At 48.3% G+C, this 18,438-nt stretch overlaps 1 protein-coding gene across 2 annotated transcripts in view; it reads left to right on the top strand.

Annotated features, from left to right (window-relative positions):
• Smyd3 (SET and MYND domain containing 3) overlaps positions 1 to 18,438 on the top strand; it is a 407,738-nt gene that overhangs the window by 352,133 nt on the left and 37,167 nt on the right. For both annotated transcript variants that reach the window (XM_042701271.1, XM_042701272.1), the window contains exon 10: positions 2,788 to 2,962. In XM_042701271.1, the coding sequence (XP_042557205.1) occupies positions 2,788 to 2,962 (175 nt within the window). The remainder of the gene's footprint in view (positions 1 to 2,787; positions 2,963 to 18,438) is intronic.

Here is an 18,438-nt window from a genome sequence, read left to right as displayed (position 1 = left end):
GAATTATTGGGCTGTGATAAGTAGCAAAATGTAATAAGAATATGAAAAACAGTTGTGATCATGGACTGCAGAGATGTAGATCACAAAATAAGATTAATAGCACTGGTGCTGGTGGCTCACACCTGTCACCCTAGCATCCTACTCAGGAGGCTGAGATCTGAGGATTACGGTTCAAAGCCAGCCTGGGCAGGAAAGTCCATGAGACTCTTATCTCCAATAAACCACCAGAAAACTGGAAGTGGCGCTGTGGCTCAAGTGGTAGAGTGCTCACCTTGAGCTGAAGAGCTGAGGGACAGCACCCAGGCCCAGAGTTCAAGACCCACCACCAACTGACAAAAAATGAAGAGGAGGAGGAGGAGGGAGAGGAAGAGGAGGAGGGAGAGGAAGAGGAGGAGGAGGGAGAGGAAGAGGAGGAGGAGGAGGGAGAGGAGGAGGGAGAGGAGGAGGAGGGAGAGGAGGAGGAGGAGGAGGGAGAGAAGGAGCAGGAGGAGGAGGGAGAGGAGGAGGAGGGAGAGGAAGAGGAGGAGGAAGAGGAGGAGGAGGGAGAGGAGGAGGAGGGGGGGAGGAGGAAGGAGCAACTGTGCAGTGTGGGAGGATAGGAGTCAGGCTAACTAACGGTGAGGGGAATCTGCCCCGCAGAGGGAGGAGTTGTGTCAGCAGGAGGCATGCCGTGCAGAGGAAGCGTGCCAGCTGTTTGTAGGAGAGCAGGGGAGCGTGTTGAGCGCTGGCTTCCATGAGCAGGGGAGCCGCGGCGTGTGCAGACGATCGGGGTTCACTGGTGAGAGCACACTGCAGCCTGGGAATAATGGGATTAGGTGAACAAGCACTCTGGTCTGATTCCCAGGCATGCCGGCTCCCTTTTCTCTTTTCCGCTAACCTTGTGGTCATCGGAGCATGCCCAGAGGAAAGGGGTCTGTCCTGGCACCCCTGTGCTCTGTCTCTGGCCCCACATCTGGTGGAGCGCACCCTCTGACTGGAACAGAGTGACTGGTAGCCCGCACTTCACAGGTGCCAGGGACTAAATTCTGAGCAAACACACATTGGCATTCGCGTGGGGGAAAAGCCTCTTAGTGAACATTATTCCATTTCTTTGCTCACTGGGGTGTTGTGCAGGAAAGGTTTGCCAAGAGACGGGTGCCAGTGTTGTTCAGGAAGCCTGGCATCATGCTCTCCAGCTGGTGGGGAGTTGCGGTAGACGAGTTCTGTGCCTGGCTGCAGAATGTCACATCTGGTTTCAGTGCTAAGCCTTGTCACCTCAAACCCCTTTCGAAAGAGTGGGAGCACCTAGAAATGAAAGACAGGTAACAGTGCAGCCCGATATTAACGTAAGGCGCGTCTGCCGCGGGAGTGGCTGGGGCTGTGCGGCGGCAGTCACTCCGGACCGTTCGCCAGGTCTAACCCTGCGGTGAAGCCACCGAGGTGAGCCGGCAGTCTGTTCCAGAATCAGTGTCCTGCCCGGGAAACGGCCCCTGCAGCCTCTGGGGACACGCTCGGCCACGTGGACACCTCACCTGACGGACACGGAGGCTCCTCGCGCTCTGACTGTTCTCTGCACACAGCCCTTTGCCTCCGTAGGACTGTGGTGCTTGGGGCTCCCAGTGTGGTATGCGGGGCCTGTGGGAGGCAGCGCATGATTCCACAGCCAGCAACGCCCGGCGGCAGGGAGGCCCGCACCGGGTCCGCGTCGCTCTTCTCTGTACCCACGGCTGAGGGCTCCCCCTCCCCCACGACCCTCGGAGCACTGCCGCGATCGCGACCCCTCACAGACACCCCTCATTCCACTCACCGCGACCCGCAGCGTGTCCAAGCACCTTGACCACACAGCTGGCTGAGGGAACCAGCATCATCCGCCCTCAGACTACGCCACGGCTGCTGCAGCTGAAATGTTCAGACACTTCCCCGGTTGCATCCGGACGGGGCCGCGCCACCCTGGCCGGCGTGGAGCGAGGCTGGTTCCCAGCCAGCCTCCCCTCGGCCTCCATGGAGTGGAAGGTGTGCGTGCCCATGCAGTCCACAGGCTGGACGCCAGCGCCTCCTGCGGCAGCCTCCGCCCTCTGACGGACGGCCTCGGTGAAACAGAGGGAATGCTGGATGTGTTGGTGCACTATCACCAGAGAGAGAGAGAGAGAGAAAGCGAGAGAGAGAGAGAGAGAGAGAGAGAGAGCACAGGGGCTGAGGGCGGGCTCCGGGCTCCTCGCCCTTCTCTTTGTTCACAGTTTGTCCTCATAAGACATAATTTTGGATTGGGGTTTGCTTCACTTTTGCCTAATAATTTTTTAAAAACAAATACAAATCGGTGCAGCAGCAGCTGGTCGGGTGCAGGCGGTGGGTTGTGTGTGTTTGGATGCGTGTGTGCCCGAGACTCCAGCACCATGGCGACGAAGGGGAGGCCTCTCCTGTGCCGTGGAAGCCTCCGGAGCCGCCCTCGTCCAGCATCACATGGGGCGCAGATGCTGACAAGAGTAAATCACGTTAAACCGAACAAGATCGTTGGTCCTAAAAGTTGAATGAACAGCCTCCTTCACTTCATGGCCAGGCTCAAGGAGAATGTGTGCCGCCAGCGCCGTTCTTTGGGAAGGTTGAGCCCAGAGCACAGGCCCGGATGGAGATGGTTTATTGATGTCAACAGAATTTACCTCACCAGGCCGCCGCTTAAATGTGCCTTTGGGGCGCGTGCACGCGGCGGCGCAGGCTCCCCTCCGTGCAGGAGCTCGTCAGCCTCCACAGAACCTCATTTTACTTTAGCTTTTCCTCGGTGGAGACAGTCCTTAACGAAGGGTAACGCAGAGTGGGAGCAGGTTCTGGCCCTGTGCCAGGCGAGCATAAGCAGCAACTCTGAGCGGCTCCCGGACCTCAACATCTACCAGCTCAAGGTGCTGGACTGTGCCATGGACGCCTGCATCCACCTGGGCCTCCTGGAGGAGGCGCTCTTCTACGGCATGCGCACTATGGAGCCCTACCGGTGAGTGCAGCCCCCCGCGGGGGGGGGGGGGGGGACGGGGCCTGAGAGCCAGCCTGACTCTTCACCCACGCGCGCATCTGTCACCAGCCCCAGAGCTCTTCCCGTGGATCGCCACCGTGGGTGGGCACTGGCTATGGGTGCGCACCGTGGGGCCACCTGTGACCCTGGAGCCTGCTCAGAGCCTCATCCAAGCAGGGAAGGAGCTGTCGAGAGTTCTCTTCCCTCCTTTCCCTTCCATTTCCTCCACGCCCCTTCCCCGTCTCTGTTCTCTCTCTTCTTTCTTCGCCTCTCCCGCCCCCTCTTTACCCCTCTTCTGTTCCCTTCCCTCTTGGTTTGCTTGCCTCTCTTTCTGCCTCTTCTTTTGAGGCAGGGTCTTACTCATGGCCAGGCCGAGTGGGGTCCTGTGCCTCCCGTGTCAGCCTGCACGTGCGGATGACAGGTGTACACGGGCAGTGGTGCCGTGTGCAGGCCTGGCCCCAGCTCTTCCAGGCTGCTGGGGATGTTGCTCCTAGACATTCTGGGAACTCAGGAGCTTGAGCAGAGGGCAGCGTTGAGGCGGAGTGCCGCCAGCCTGGCGCTGCGGAGGTTGGAAGAACATAGTTGTAGGAGTTGGAAGGAAGGAGAGGCACGGAGACAGAGGAGCTGTGTGTGCGGCTGGCCTCCCCGTCTCGGCCATGGAGCCTGGGAAGCGCTTGGGCATGGAGGGGCTGTTCTCAGAGAGATGGCCGCCATCCTGAGGAGAGCCGGGCTCCCAGCTCAGCCGTCCGTGGACAGCCTGCTCGCCCAGCAGGTGCGTAGGGGCAGCCCAGTCCAGACATGCGCAGGCAGCCTGGACAGATCTGCACGCGGGAGCGTCCAGCAGAGCAGGGATGCCAGGTAGGCGGAGCCCAGGCTGCTCCCACCTCCTGGAGGAGGAGCTTCTCGAGGCTGGGGGACATGCTCCCAGGACCAGCGGCAGCAGAGGTGGGCCTGGGTGCAGCTAGCTAGGCCTGTGGTCTGGAGCAGGCCCGGCCGTGAGCGTGGTGCAGGCAAAGGGTGCGAGGGCGTGGCCGGGAGCAGTGGCGCGGCGTGCCCTTGCGTGTGTTCAGGCTTCGCGGGCAGCGGCTGCGTCGGCTGTGGTGGAATCCGCAGTTCTGGGATCCAGCCTGTGAGTCGGCCTTGATCAGATGCCCAGCAGGGGCCTCGGGGTCAGACCGGAGTCTTTCCGGTGAGCAGAGAGACGTGCTCAGTGTGGCCTGTTCTCCACGCAGATGGGCCAGGTCCCCAGAGGCGGGGTGTCACCAGGAGAGATGGCGAGGAGCACCAGGCTGGCAGGCAGGAGGGCACCCCGCAGGCTGGACGCGGCTGCAGGTGGAGAGAATCCTCCATCCTGCTGGTTGCCAGCCTCCCATTCCCGGCTGGTGCACCCCACAGCCTCCCTGCCCGCCTCCCCTCCCACCCGGGACACCCTGCCAGGCTGTGCCCACGCGCGGCCGTGCAGTAAGGATGGCAGCCTGCCGGGACGCCCAGGCGCGCGCTCCTTCGTGGCCGGCAGCGTGGCTGGCTTCCGCTGCTGCGTGCTTGATGTTCGCAGGTCCCACCCAGTCCTCCCCCTGACGCCGCATCCCAGGCCTCCCTCGGTTCCTCTTCCTGCTGCAGAGTGCTCTGCAGTGCGCCCCCGCCTGCTCTGACTTGTAGGAGAAACGCCATTGTGATCCAACCGCTAGGAGCAGCCAGGCGCGTCCCCCTGGAAGCAGGGGCTGCGTCCACGTGGGTCAGGTGCCTGCAGGTCTCTTAACAGTGTTGGGGAGGAGGCGCAGTGTGGAAGCTGTCTGGGTTCCCATCCCCTGTGGGTGAGTGGGGAGCGCACGGTGCCTGCTGCCCGCTGCCTGCACGCCGCCCTGGGCCGCGTGGGCTGGGCTCATCTTCAGCCAGGGACGTAGGTGGTCCGCTCGGCCTGGATTTGCCATCACTGCTTTCCAGGGTGAGTATGCTGCTCACCACGCCCAGGCCGAGGCCTCAGCTTCCGTGAGTGCGCCACCCCTCCCCCGGGCCGCACCGTCCCTGCTCGCCGTGGAGGACTCCCTCTTCCTACCGTTCTGTCGTCCAGTTTCAGTAGGTTTTCCCGGTTTTTAGGATGCAATATAATACTATTGCTTTCACAAAACAGGTTAGAAATGGGTTCGTCAAACTTCTGATCATTAGTAGTACCTCCTGAGAGGGTCTGTGTGCAAATCCACAATTCTGCTCACGGTGAGTGCCCTTTACCAACCTGAAGATAGTTCAGAGAGAACTCGAGACACATCTCAATTCTAAAATGAGTCAGGTGCCAACAGTTAGTTGCCAATTGTTTTTTCTTAGAATTTGGGGTGCGCTTTCCTCCTAGAGATAGTGCCACAAAGCATGGGAATCCTAGCATGGCCAGAGCTCCACCCCCCTGCATCTCACCAATTCCTGCAGGGCAGGAATTGAACACAGGTTATCTTTAAATTATGTGGCATGTTAGCTTAAATAAGAATTAAGTTTGATTCTTTTTAAAGTGTGATAGATGCAGAATCCTTTTGGATCTTAAGGTGACTCTCAGAACATGGACACGCTGTTACTATAGACAGTTCCCCCCCCTCCCGGGTACCCTCCTCCTGGGTACCCCCCCTCCCGGGCACCCCCCCTCCCGGGAACCCCCCCCCCCACCTCCCCACGACCAGAAGGCCGCCTAGGCTGCACAAGAAACCGTCACTGCTCCTTAGCACCAGTTGGACCAGGTGCTTCTAACAGTGGCCGGTGAGGCCCGTTCCAGATCCAGACTCCCGCAGAGGGACGAAGATCACCCTCACCTCCAAATACCTATGACCCAAAGATCACCAAGGTGAGAGACTGCTTTCCTGAAATTTCCTTTGCTGTGAGTGGCCACTCTGCACACACCCCAGCACCGCTCCTGACTCAGCCTCTTCCTAGAGTCTGCGAGCAGGCCGGGGTTGCCAGTGCCGCTCACCGCGGGCGGGCCGGGGTTGCCAGCGCCGCTCACGCGCACGACATGCTTCTGGTCAAGCCCATGACAGTATTTCCTCAGCGACTCCTTTCCCTCCTCCTTTCCCCTTCCACAGCTCCTGCGGCTCTTCCACTTAGCCCCCCTTCCCCCTCCGCAGAGTTCTTGGGAGGCTCAGCCCATCCGGCAGTTACACTTACTTAGCATGGTGAAAAATGGGGAGCAGAGGGGAGCCAAGATTTCTCCTTAATAGTCACAAAGAAGGGAAGTGGGGATCCTTCTCTAGCCTGTGGTTTGTACTTTTCTTTTTAAACTTTTCAGTGGAGTAGAAGCACCTGTCAGCTCCTCAGCACCAGCCTCTTACTCTTTTTTTTTTTTTTTTTGCCAGTCCTGGGGCTTGTGCTCAGGGCCTGGGCGCTGTCCCTGAGCCTCTTTTGCTCAAAGCCAGCGCTCTACCACCTGATCCACAGCACCACATCTGGCTGTTTTCTATGTCTGTGGTACTGAGGAATGGAACCCAGGGCTTCATGCATGCAAGGCAAACACTACCACTGAGCCACTTTCCCAGCCCCAGCCTCTTAATCTTAACTGGAATGTATTTGAGCTCATGAATATACCATAAACTTGAGATCTATCCCGTGTCGTCGCCATTCATCAGTGATGCAGACAATGCTGTGATTAACGTCTCTGTACTTGATTCTCTGTGTACGGATGCAGTTGGATCCATAAAGTCCTTATGACACGTGTCTAAATGCCAGCTTGCTACATCATAAGGTTTGCTTGTTTTTCACTGTGGTGTGTTAAATTGTACTTCGTAAGGATTTCCTCGTGACATTTCCACTCATGTATATCATGTATTTTGATTACGCTCACTCTCTGTATTACTCTTATCCCTTACTCCTCTTCTCCCTTTTCCCTAGCCCTCCTACTTCCTTAACAATCCTCCTTTTACTTTCATGACATTCTTTTTATTTTGTTTCCTCTTAGCTCTGGCAAATGATAGAAACCAAGTGCTACTTGGCTTATTTCAAGCAGCGCAGTGATCTCCAGTACTGCCCATTTCCCAGTAAACAATATAATTTCATCCCCTTTAATGACTAGGTAAAATCCCTTTGTATACATTATGCCATGTTTTCTTTATCTATCTGTCCATTGATGGCTACCTAGGCTGGTTCCATAATTCAGCTCTTGTGAATAATGCTGAGATAAATGTGGGTGTGCACGTATCCCTGCGGTAAGCTGACTTTAATTCTTTATAGTACAAACCAAAAGTGGTATCGATGGATTATATGGGAGTTCTGTTTTCAGTTTTTAAGGAGCTCCATATTGCTTTCCGTCGAGCCACGGTGAGGGGGCTGGTGGTCCCTCCCACCAGCAGAGGCCAGAGCTCCTTTTACTCCACCTTCTGCCCTGCGTTCTTGTTGCCACTTTCTGCATAGTAGCCATTCTGACTGGAGTTATTTGCATTTCCTTCATGGCTAAGGATGTTGAATTTTTTTGCATATATTTATTGGCCATTTGTACTTTTTTCATTTTTTTCATTTTTACTTCTTGATTTGAAATGTATCTGTTCGGTTCCTTTGTACATCTATTGATTGGATTTTATTTGGGCATTTTGTGTCTTGAGATCTTTAGATATCAATCGTCTGACAGATGACTATGTGGAGAAAATACAGCCTATTCTGTAGGCTGTCTTTTCAATTTGACGCAATCCTTTTATCAGTCCTTGCTCTTATTGCCTGAGCTATTGGGGTCCTTTTCAGAAAGCTTCTACCCCTATATCCTGAAATGTTCCTCTTAAGTTTTCACCTAGTAGCTACAAATTCTCAAGCCTTACGTGAAGTTTCGCATCCATTTTGAGTTGACTTTTTTATAGGGTGAGAGATGGAATCTACTTTCAGTCTTCTATCTGTGGCTATACAGTTTCTCTGCACCACTATTGAAAGGAACTTCACAGCGTCTGTCTTGGATATCCTTGTCAGGAATCAGATGGCTGTAGTTGCTCAGCCTTCTTTCTGAATCTTCTGTCAATCTATGTACCTTGTTTCATTCCAGTACTACGCTTTTTTTCTTACTATGGCTCTACAGTATACTTTGAAGTCAGGTATTATAATGCCTCTAACACTGCTCTTTATGCAAAGGATTACTCTTGGTATTCGAGGTTGTGAATGTTCCCATATGGACTTTAGAATTGATTTTTTTTCTTATTCCTATGGAAAAAAATGTCGTTTGGATTTCGATGGGAATCACATTGAACCTTATTGCATTGAACCAAATTGCTTTTGGTAGCGCGCCCATCTTATAAATATTTATTTTGCAGATTTGTGACTGTTTCAGGTCGTTCGCTCTTGTCTGTCTTCTTCAGCTTTTCGTTGGTGCCTTGTAGTACATCTTTGCTTAAGTTCATGCCTCAGTATCTTTAGACACTTGTAATTTGTTGTTGCTGTATAGAAAAGCTCCTCGTTTTTGTTTGTTAAATTTGTATCCTGCTACTTTGCTGAAAGCATATGAGCTTTAACCCTTTTACTAGAGCGTTTAGGGTCTTTTAAGTATAAGATCATATTACCTACAAGTAGGAATAATTTGACTTCTTTATTTTTTTAATTTTTTTCTCTTGCTTTATTGCTAGGGCTACCAGTGGCTCTACTGGGCTTCTGTGGCTTGGTCCTGATATTCAAGGAAATGATTTCAGTTTTCCCCCATTCAGTACAATTTTGGCTAGAGATTTATTACATGTAGTGTTTATGATGTTGAAATGTAAAAGTTCTGTTCCTAGATTCTTTAGGGCTTTTATCATGAAAAGTTGCTAGATTCATAATGCATTGTTAAAAGGCAACTCCCAACTATGTAAAAATAATTTTTGTTCTTGTTGCAAGTTCTGGGGCTTGAACTCAGAGCCTGGGCACTGTCCCTGAGCTTCTTTTTCTCAAGGCTAGGACTCTAGCACTTGAGCCACAGCACCACTTCTGGCTTTTTTTGTTTATGTGGTGCTGAAGAATAGAACCCAAGGCTTCATGCAATGCTAGGCAAGCACTCTACCACTAAGCCATATTTCTAGCCCAAGATAATTAAAAAAAAAAAGTTGTTGGAGTTTGTAAAAGGTTTTTTCCGCACCTATTAGATAATACATATTTACCTACTTACTTGTTGATTGATTTGTGGTACTGGGATTTTCAACTCAGGGCTTTGTGCTTGCAAGACAGGTGCTTTATCTCCAGACTTTTTGCTTTGGCTATTTTTGAGCTGGGTCTCATTTTTTTCCAGGCTATCCTAGACTCTGAACCATTTGTGTTTCCTACTGTAGCTAAGATGATAGGTGTAAGCCAGCATACTCCGTGTGTTCAGCTGAGTTTTGTCTGAGGAACTTTGTTGCCTAGACTTGTCTCAAACCACAGTCCTCCCAATCTCAGCCTCCCACGTAGCTGGGATGAAAGGTCCATATCACTGTGTCCAGCTGTTGGTTGAGTTGAGGTCTCATGAACCCTTTACCTGGACTAGACTTGAACTACAGACCTTCTGATCTGTGTCTTCCAAATAGCTTGGATTAGAGGTGTGGCCATGGATGCCAGGTTTATTGATTTCTGTATGTTAAACCATAGGTGCATGTATATGGATATGTTCATTGACTTCTGTATGTTAAACCATAGGTGCGTGTATATGGATATGTTCATTGATTTGTGTATGTTAAACCATAGGTGCATGTATATGGATATGTTCATTGACTTCTGTATGTTAAACCATAGGTGCACGTATATGGATATGTTCATTGATTTGTGTATGTTAAACCATAGGTGCATGTATATGGATATGTTCATTGACTTCTGTATGTTAAACCATAGGTGCATGTATAGGGATATGTTCATTGATTTGTGTATGTTAAGCCATCCTTGCACTCCTGGACTGAAGTCAACTTGATCATGACGTATGATCTTTTTATATCTGTTACTGAGATCAATTTGTAAACCCTTTATTGGAGATTTTTCCCTCTATGCTCATCAAGGAACTTGCCCTATAGTATTTTTATTTATTTTTTGTTTCTTATCAAGTTTTGGTATTAGGATAATACTAGCATCACAGAATGAGTTTGGAAGTGTTGTTTCCCTTTATATATTGTGAAGCAGGTTGAGAGGCATTGATGTCAGTTTTTTATAGGTGTGTGAGAGTCAGCAATGAGTCCATTTGGTCCTCAGCTTTTCTGAGTTAGAAGGTTTTGTTTTACTATTTAAATCTCATTCCTCATTATTGTTTTTTGTTTTTTTTTTTATTGTAAAGCTACTATACAGAGGGTTACAGTTACATGAGTGAGGTTATGAGTACACTTCCTCTTGAACATTGTTACCCCCTCCATTGTTTTCCCCCTACCATCCCCTCCCTCCCTCCCTTCCCCGAGGTTCTTTTTTTTTTGATTGTGATTAAATGATTACATAATTTCAAAGTCACAAGTTCATTCTAACTTCCCTGGAGCAAATTGTCTACCACAGTCTGTAATATATAACAGTGTTCACATGTTATATACCATATTTGTGATCAGCAGCATGAGGATATTTAGTAGTGGTTCAACCAGATGAGCGGGAGTTCTTTGTTTCTTAAGTCCTGTTAGTTTTGTCGTATCACCTAACCTTTTGGATTTAGCATCCACTTATGAGGGAGACCATGTACCGTTTGTCTCTTCGTTCTTGGCTTACCTCGCTCAACATGATTCCTTCTAGCTCCATCCATTTCCCTGCAAATGCCATTATTTTGTCATTTCTAATGGCTGCATAATATTCCATTGTGTATAGATACCACAATTTTTGGATCCATTCATCTGTGGTGGGGCACCTAGGTTGTTTCCATATCCTAGCTATTGCGAACAGTGCTGCAATAAACACGGAGGTGCACGTGTCCTTGTATATTGGTTCCTGATGTTCAGGGTAGATGCCTAGAAGTGGTATGACTGGGTCGTAAGGGAGGTCAATCTTTAGCTTTCTAAGGACCCTCCAGACTGCTTTCCAAAGTGGTTGTATAAGTGTACATTCCCACCAGCAGTGTAATAGGGTTCCTCTTTCTCCACATCCCCTCCAGCATTTGTCGTTGGCTGATTTGTGGATGTGGGACATTCTGACTGGGGTAAGGTGGTATCTCAGGGTTGTCTTTATTTGCATTTCCTTCACCACCAGGGATGATGAACATTTCCTCATGTGTTTCTTTGCCATTTTTATTTCTTCATTTAGAAGTCCCTCTTTAGTTCCCTTGCCCATTTAGTAATTGGTTTGTTAGGTTTGGGAGGGATTAGTTTCTTGAGTTCCCTGTATATACAGGATGTTAACCCCTTGTCTGATATATTGCTGGTAAATATTTTTTCCCAATTAGTTGGTTGTCTTTCTAGCTTAGTTGCGATAGATTTAGCTGTGCAGAAGCTTTTTATTTTAAGGTAGTCCCATTTGTCGAGTCTCTCTCCAACTTGTTGTGACCCTGGGACTCTGTTCAGGAAGTTCCTTCCTGTGCCTATTAGTTCAAGTGTCTCTCCTACTCTGTCCTGCAGTAGTTTCAGAGATTCAGGTTTAATGTTAAGGTCTTTAATCCATTTTGAGTTGATGTTGGTGCATGGTGATAGGCTGGGGTCCACTTTTAGTTTTCTGCATGTGGCTGCCCAGTTTTCCCAGCACCAGCGGTTGAAGAGGCTGTGTTTCTTCCATTGTATGTCTTTGGCTCCTTTGTCGAATATCAGCTGGCTGTAGGCCTGTGGATTTATATCTGGATCTTCTATTCTGTTCCATTGGTCTTCGGGTCTGTTTTTGTGCCAGTACCATGCTGTCTTTGTGATTATAGCTCTGTAGTAGAGTTTGAAGTTCGGCATGGATAGCCCTCCCATATTGTCTTTATCCCCTAGAATTGTTTTGGCTATTCTAGGTCTTTTGTTGTTCCATATAAATTTTTGGACTGTTTTCTGTATTTCAGTGATGTACGTCATTGGGATTTTAATAGGAATTGCATTGAATTTGTATATTAGTTTTGGAAGTATCACCATCTTTACTATATTAAGTCGGCCTATCCAGGAGCATGGGAGGTCTTTCCATTTCCTAGTGTCTTCTGCAATTTCTTTCTTTAACTTTTTATAGTTCTCATTAAATAGTTCTTTTACATCTTTGGTTAGGTTAATTCCTAAATATTTTATTTTTTGGGAGGTTATTGTGAATGGGGTTGCTCCCTTTATTTCCCTCTCTTCCTGTGCATTATCAGTGTATAGGAAGGCAACTGATTTTTGTGGGTTTATTTTGTATCCTGCTATTTTGCCGAAGTGACTTATGATTTCTAAAAGTTTGGGGATGGAGTTTTTGGGATCGTGGAGGTATAGTATCATGTCGTCTGCAAAAAGGGATAGTTTCACTTCTTCTTTCCCTATGCGGATCCCTTTAATGTCTTTTTCTTGCCTTACTGCCCTGGCTAAGGGTTCTAGGACTATGTTGAAGAGGAGTGGAGACAGTGGGCATCCTTGCCTTGTTCCTGATTTTAGGAGGATTGGTTGTAGCTTTTCCCCATTAAGTATAATATTGGCTATTGGTCTGTCATAAATGGCTTTTATTGTTTTTAGAAATGTTCCTTCTATTCCTATTTTCTCCAGAGCTTTTAGCATGAATGAATGTTGAATTTTATCAAAGGCCTTTTCTGCATCTGTGGCGATAATCATGTGATTCTTGACCTTGGCTCTGTTGATATGCTGGATTACATTTATTGACTTACGTATGTTAAACCATCCCTGTGTCTCTGGGATGAAGCCTACCTGATCATAGTGTATTATTTTTTTTATGTGTTTCTGGATTCTGTTAGCTAGAATCTTGTTAAGGATCTTTGCATCTGTGTTCATCAAGGAGATTGGCGTGTAATTCTCCTTTTTGGTTGGGTCTTTGCCTGGTTTGGGGATGAGTGTGATATTGGCTTCGTAGAATGAGTTTGGGATAGCTCCCTCCTTCTCTGTTTCTCTGAAGAGCTTGAGGAGTATGGGTATTAGTTCTTCTTTAAAGGTCTTATAGAATTCTGCTGTGAATCCATCTGGTCCTGGGCTTTTTTTTGTTGGAAGACTTTTGATAGCTTCCTGTATCTCATTATAGGATATTGGCTTATTTAATTGGTTAACTTCTTCTTTGCTCAGTTTGGGTAACTTGTATTTCTCTAAAAATGCATCCATTTCCGCCAGATTTTCTTCCTTTAGAGAGTATAGCTTTTGAAAGTAGTCTGTTAGAATTGTTTGGATATCTTGGGTACGTGTTGTGATGTTTCCCGTGGCATCCCTAATCCTATTAATATGGGTTTCCTCTCTTCTTTTTTTAATTAATCTTGCCAACGGGCCATCAATTTTGTTTATTTTTTCAAAGAACCAGCTTTTTGTTTGGTTTATTTTGGTTATGGTTTTCTGATTTTCTAATTGGTTAATCTCTGCTCTCAATTTGGTTATCTGGCTTCGTCTAGTAGCTTTAGGTCCCATTTTTTCTTGTTTTTCTAGCTGTTTTAGTTGCAACATGAGATTATTTACTTGGTCTGTCTCCATTCTCTTGATGTGGGCACTGAGGGCAATAAATTTGCCCCTCAGGACTGCTTTTGCTGTGTCCCACAAGTTTCTTTGTGAGGTGTTTTCATTTTCATTGAGTTCTAGGAAATGCTTTATTTCTTCTCTGATCTCTTCTGTTACCCAGGCCTTGTTAAGGAGTGTGCTGTTCAATTTCCATGTATTAGAGAAATTTCTGCGGTATGCTTTGTTATTGAGAGCTAGCTTGATTCCACTGTGGTCAGATAGGATACAGGGGATTATGTCGATCCCTTTGTATTTGCTTAAGTTCCTTGAATGAACTATGGTATGGTCTATTTTGGAGAAAGTTCCATGAGCTGCTGAGAAGAATGTGTACTGTGTTGTTTTAGGGTGAAATACTCGGTAGATGTCAGTTAATTCCGCTTGAAGTATGGCCTCACTTAATTCGGTAGCTTCTTTGCCAATCCTCTGGTTGGTAGACCTGTCCTTTGGTGAGAGTGGCGTGTTAAAGTCTCCTAGTATTATCGTATTGGGATCTATTTTATTCTGTAAGTTTGAGAGCATTTGTTTAACATATCTGGGTGCACCAATATTTGGGGCATATAAGTTGATGATGGTTATATCCTCCTCTTGGATTGTTCCCTTTATTAATATGTAGTGTCCGTCCTTGTCTTTCTGTACTGATTTTAATGAAAAATTTATTTTGTCAGATATCAGGATAGCTACACCTGCTTTCTTATTGGGGGAATTTGATTGGTAGATCCTTTTCCACCCCTTCACTCTGAGTTTGTTTGTATGTTTGGCTGAGAGGTGGGTCTCCTGAAGGCAACAGATGGATGGGTCTTGTTTTCTGATCCAGTCCTCAGTTCGTTTTCTTTTAATTGGCGAATTCAGCCCATTTATATTAAGAGAAAGTATAGAGAGATGCATTGTTGTCCCTGCCATTCCGTTTTCCTAAGTTTTTCTTCTTTCCTTTCCTCCTGTGCTTGCTCAGTTAGACTTTGAGTAATGCCTGTTTGGGGCAGGTCCCAGTTCCTGGTTGCTTTCTTCAGGTTGTGTCCCCCCTTTTAGAATTCTTTGTAATGCTGGCTTAATGTTTATGTATTCATTTAGTTTTTCTTTGCTATTAAAAGTTTTCAGTTCTCCATCGAATGTGAATGCTAGCTTTGCCGGGTATATCAGTCTGGGTTGGCAGTTATTGGCTCTCAGGGCTCGTATGGTGCTTTCCCAGGCTTTTCTTGCATTCATTGTTTGTGTGGAGAGATCTGCAGTGATTCTAATTTTTTTCCCGTTGTAGTATAGCTCCTTCTTCATTTTTGCTGCATGCAGGATTGTTTCCTTATTATTCAGATCCATCATTTTTACTATTATGTGCCTAGAAGTGTTTCTCCTGGGATCTTGCTTGTTGGGTGTTTGATAGGCTTTTGTGATGTAGTTAAGATGGTCGTTTTTGAGGTGGGGAAAATTTTCACTGATTATCTTGTTAAATAGGTGTTGCATTCCCTTGCTCTGGAATTCCTCACCTTCGTCCACTCCGATTATGCGAAGGTTAAATTTTTTAGCATTATCTGCTTGCTCTTGAATTTCCCTTTGGTTTAATTTGAGTGATTTTTCCATATCTGTCACTTTTTGGTCCAGTTGGTGTATTCTGTCTTCTGTATCTGACACTCTACCTTCCATTTCATTCACTCTGTTGACCGTGGCTTCTATTGTGGTTTGCATGGTGGAAATGGATCCCTTTATGGATTCAATGTTGGTTCTCAGAGTACTGATCTCACCTCTCAATGAGGTGAGATCAGTATGCATTACCTCTAATTTGGCATTTATCTCACTTCTTACTGAGGTTTGTGCAGCTTCTATTTTTGCATCCAACTTTTGTTTGATATCCTGTATATCTTTTGATAGTTCATCCTTGTGCTCTTTCAATTTCTGATCCATTTCTCGCTTTATTTCTTGAGTCATTGCCTCCAGCAACCCTTGGATGTAGTTTTTGTCTTCCATTCCTGCTTTGCTCCCACTGGGGCTCTCCCCTGCGTGGCTGCTGGCTTTTGAGGTGAGCTTGCTGTCCTGGGTAGTGGTAAACCTTGTGATTTTTCTCTGTGATTTTCGCATGGGGGTTCAGGAGACTGCTCTTCAATCTTGTTTTGGTGTGTCTGTCTTTGCTTGGTTGCTGATTCTGTATTGGTAGAGAGAGTCTGTGCCTGATCTGGATTCTGTTGGGAGCCTATTTCCAGCTGCTATTCTGACTTACTTAGGATTCTCAGCTCTCTGCTGTAGCAATTCCCGCCTTTGGAAGGGTTGAGCAGCCTAGACTGCTTGTGTTTGCTCCTGCGGGTGCTCTTGGGAAGATCAGATGCTCTGGATGCACTCTCCCAAATACTGGAGTCTGCTATGGGCTCCTGATGTGTTTTTGTTTGTTTGTTTTGGGCTGGTTGTGGGCTTGAACTCTAGGTTTGGGTGCTGTCCCTCAGCTCTTCAGCTCAGGGCTGGCACCCTACCATTTGAGCCACAGCCCCACTTCTGACCCTTTTTGCTTTGTTCAGGCGCCAGTCCCCTGGCCTGGTTCCGGCCCCAGCCTGGAGCGCGCTCGTTAGGCCTGTGCTAATGTGTATACCACCTAGGTTATGCAGCCTGGAGGACACAGTTCAAATTTCTTCTACTGTTGGTAGTCTTGACCCAGGGGTGCTGTTCCTGGCTTGGGCATTTAAGCTCCCTTCCAGGGGCGCTCTTGCTCTGGCCTGGCCAGCAGAGTGTGCTCCACCGGCTGGTGGAGCTCTCGAACAGTTCCCAGTTTTAGTGGGTCCTGTGGTCCGGGTGTTGGGGTAGGGAGTCTAGGTCAGGGTCTGGGGATTCCCTCCAGCTCTGGTCTCCCTTGAGGGATTCCCTGTCCCCTGATGGGTACTCACCCTGTAGGTCGTCAGTTGTTGTTGCAGTCCATCAGTTGTTGTTGCAGTCCGAGTTCAGTTGGGGTGGTTGCGGGCTGGGTTGGGCGGCCCCCCGCCGGGTAGTTGCAATCGCGATTGGGCGGGTGGTCTGCGGACAGGTCCCTTTGTCGCGCTGCTGGTGCCAGGCGGCTTTGGCGGGATGGAGCCTCTCCGCTCCGGTGGAGAGTGAGGGGTGGGGGTGGGATCCTCGTGGAGACTCCCGGCTGGTAGGTTTCTCTGTTCCTTGCGATCCGCTGTTCTGCAATCCGGTACCTGGAATCCGGTACCTGGTGATCTGCAAGCAGCCCCCTGTGTCTCTGTGGCTCCGGCAGCCCCCGCCGGGCCGGCTGGCCGGCGGCTTGGCGCACTGCCGCGCGGCCAGTAAAGGTTGGGGGAGGGGTCTTCGCTCTTCTCTGTTCTGAAATTCTTCTTTTCCTCTCTTTCTTTTTTTGTTATTTTCCACCTCTGGTTTTTCTCTGAGTGTTCGTCTTTTTGTTGTTGTCGGTCTCTTGGGGAGATTAAACGTTGGAACTCGAACTCTCTTTTTGGTTGGAGAGAGCTGTGGCGTTTCCCTACTGCCCCGTTGCCATCTTGGTCCCCCCTTCCTCATTATTGTTTAAGTTTTGTATCTTCTTGGTTCAATTTTAGTAGGTCATTATGTGTACAAAAATGTCTTTTTTTTCTTTCAGATTCCTCAACTTATTGGAGTACAAGTTTTCAGAATACTGTAATAATTCTCTGTATTTCAGTGGTATCTTCTTATTCTTTTCAGATACAAACTCTTTGTTTCTGTGATCCTTTGCATTGTTTAATTAGTTTTCATTTCATTAATTTTCTCTCTGATCTTTACTAATTTTGGGATTAACTTGTCCTTATTTTTCTAAGACCTTAGAAAAATATCATCAGGTTACTTAAGAATTCTCTTAATTTTTTAATGAAGGCTTATATAGCTGGAGACTTCAGTCTGACATGCTTCCATTGAATCTGGTATGTGTGTTTTACTTTTTATTTGCATACAAGAACTGTTTATTTCCCTCTTACTTCTCTGACAGTCTCCCTCCTGAAGCTCACCACAGACTCAGGGCTGTTTGTGCGGTGGACTGGGGGTGATGGGCCTCTGTCCTTGCAGAGTTACCGACTTCCATGTCCTTTGCTTTCCCGCGCCCCTACAACTTAAGCTTCTCGATAGGCCGCCTCAGAGACTCTCACCATTCCTCATCCAGGACATCTGTATAGCCATCTCACACCCACACACTGTATCCCAGTGTCCCTTGTCTCTTGTTTGCAGGTTCCCTGAGTACCTTAGTCTCAAACATTAGCCCCGTCTTCCCCTCTCAAGATGGCACCCGCTATGGCTCCCAGTACCTGCCTGCCCCCGGAGTCACTGGCCCGCCCCAGCCCACGCTGGATTGGAGGCCTGTCAGGACTCTGGTGGCGGATCTGGCAGTCTGGTCACCAGGCTGGCCTGGCTACGCTGCGGGGCTTCAAACTGTATAACCCTTTCGTTGCTCCATGGCTTTTCCCTCATTCATGACTTCTAATGCTCTTCCCCCCCCAAACTACATTATCTTCTTAGTTACCCTGACTCTTCTCATTCATAGAGTTCCAGAGGAAGCTTCTAACCAACCATCTTAACCCTAACACAGCTTAACTTTGTGATACTCATCTTAAATGTGGTTAATTCTCCAAAACTTATCCCCCCAACGCTTCCCTTCTGTGACGCCGTCCCTCCCTCGCCTCCCGTCCCTGGCTCTTTGCCTCACCTCCTGGCATGATCTTCCCACAGTTGTCCAGATCTTGAGCCCCTGAGTGGGGCCAGGACCGGGAAGGTAGCACACAGGAGTTCTAATGTCAAACCAGGGTTAGCAATCCTGTGTCATTGCTACTTTCCATTCAGCTGTACACAGACCAGGAGTTAGACCAGAATCTGCCTGCGCGGGGAGAGCAATCCCCCCTGCAGCTCTCTCCTCTGAAAGGGCTCTTCTCAGCTCTGCTGCTGTGTGTGCAGGTGCTGTGCCTGAGGTGTCTGGAGAACCAAGTGCTCTGCTCTGGCCTGTCCTCCTGGGAGAGCTTTGATTCT

Source organism: Dipodomys spectabilis, unplaced genomic scaffold (genome assembly GCF_019054845.1).
Source record: "Dipodomys spectabilis isolate Male_0828 unplaced genomic scaffold, ASM1905484v1 ptg000288l, whole genome shotgun sequence".
NCBI lineage: Eukaryota > Metazoa > Chordata > Mammalia > Rodentia > Heteromyidae > Dipodomys > Dipodomys spectabilis.
This window is presented reverse-complemented; position numbering and strand designations above follow the sequence as displayed.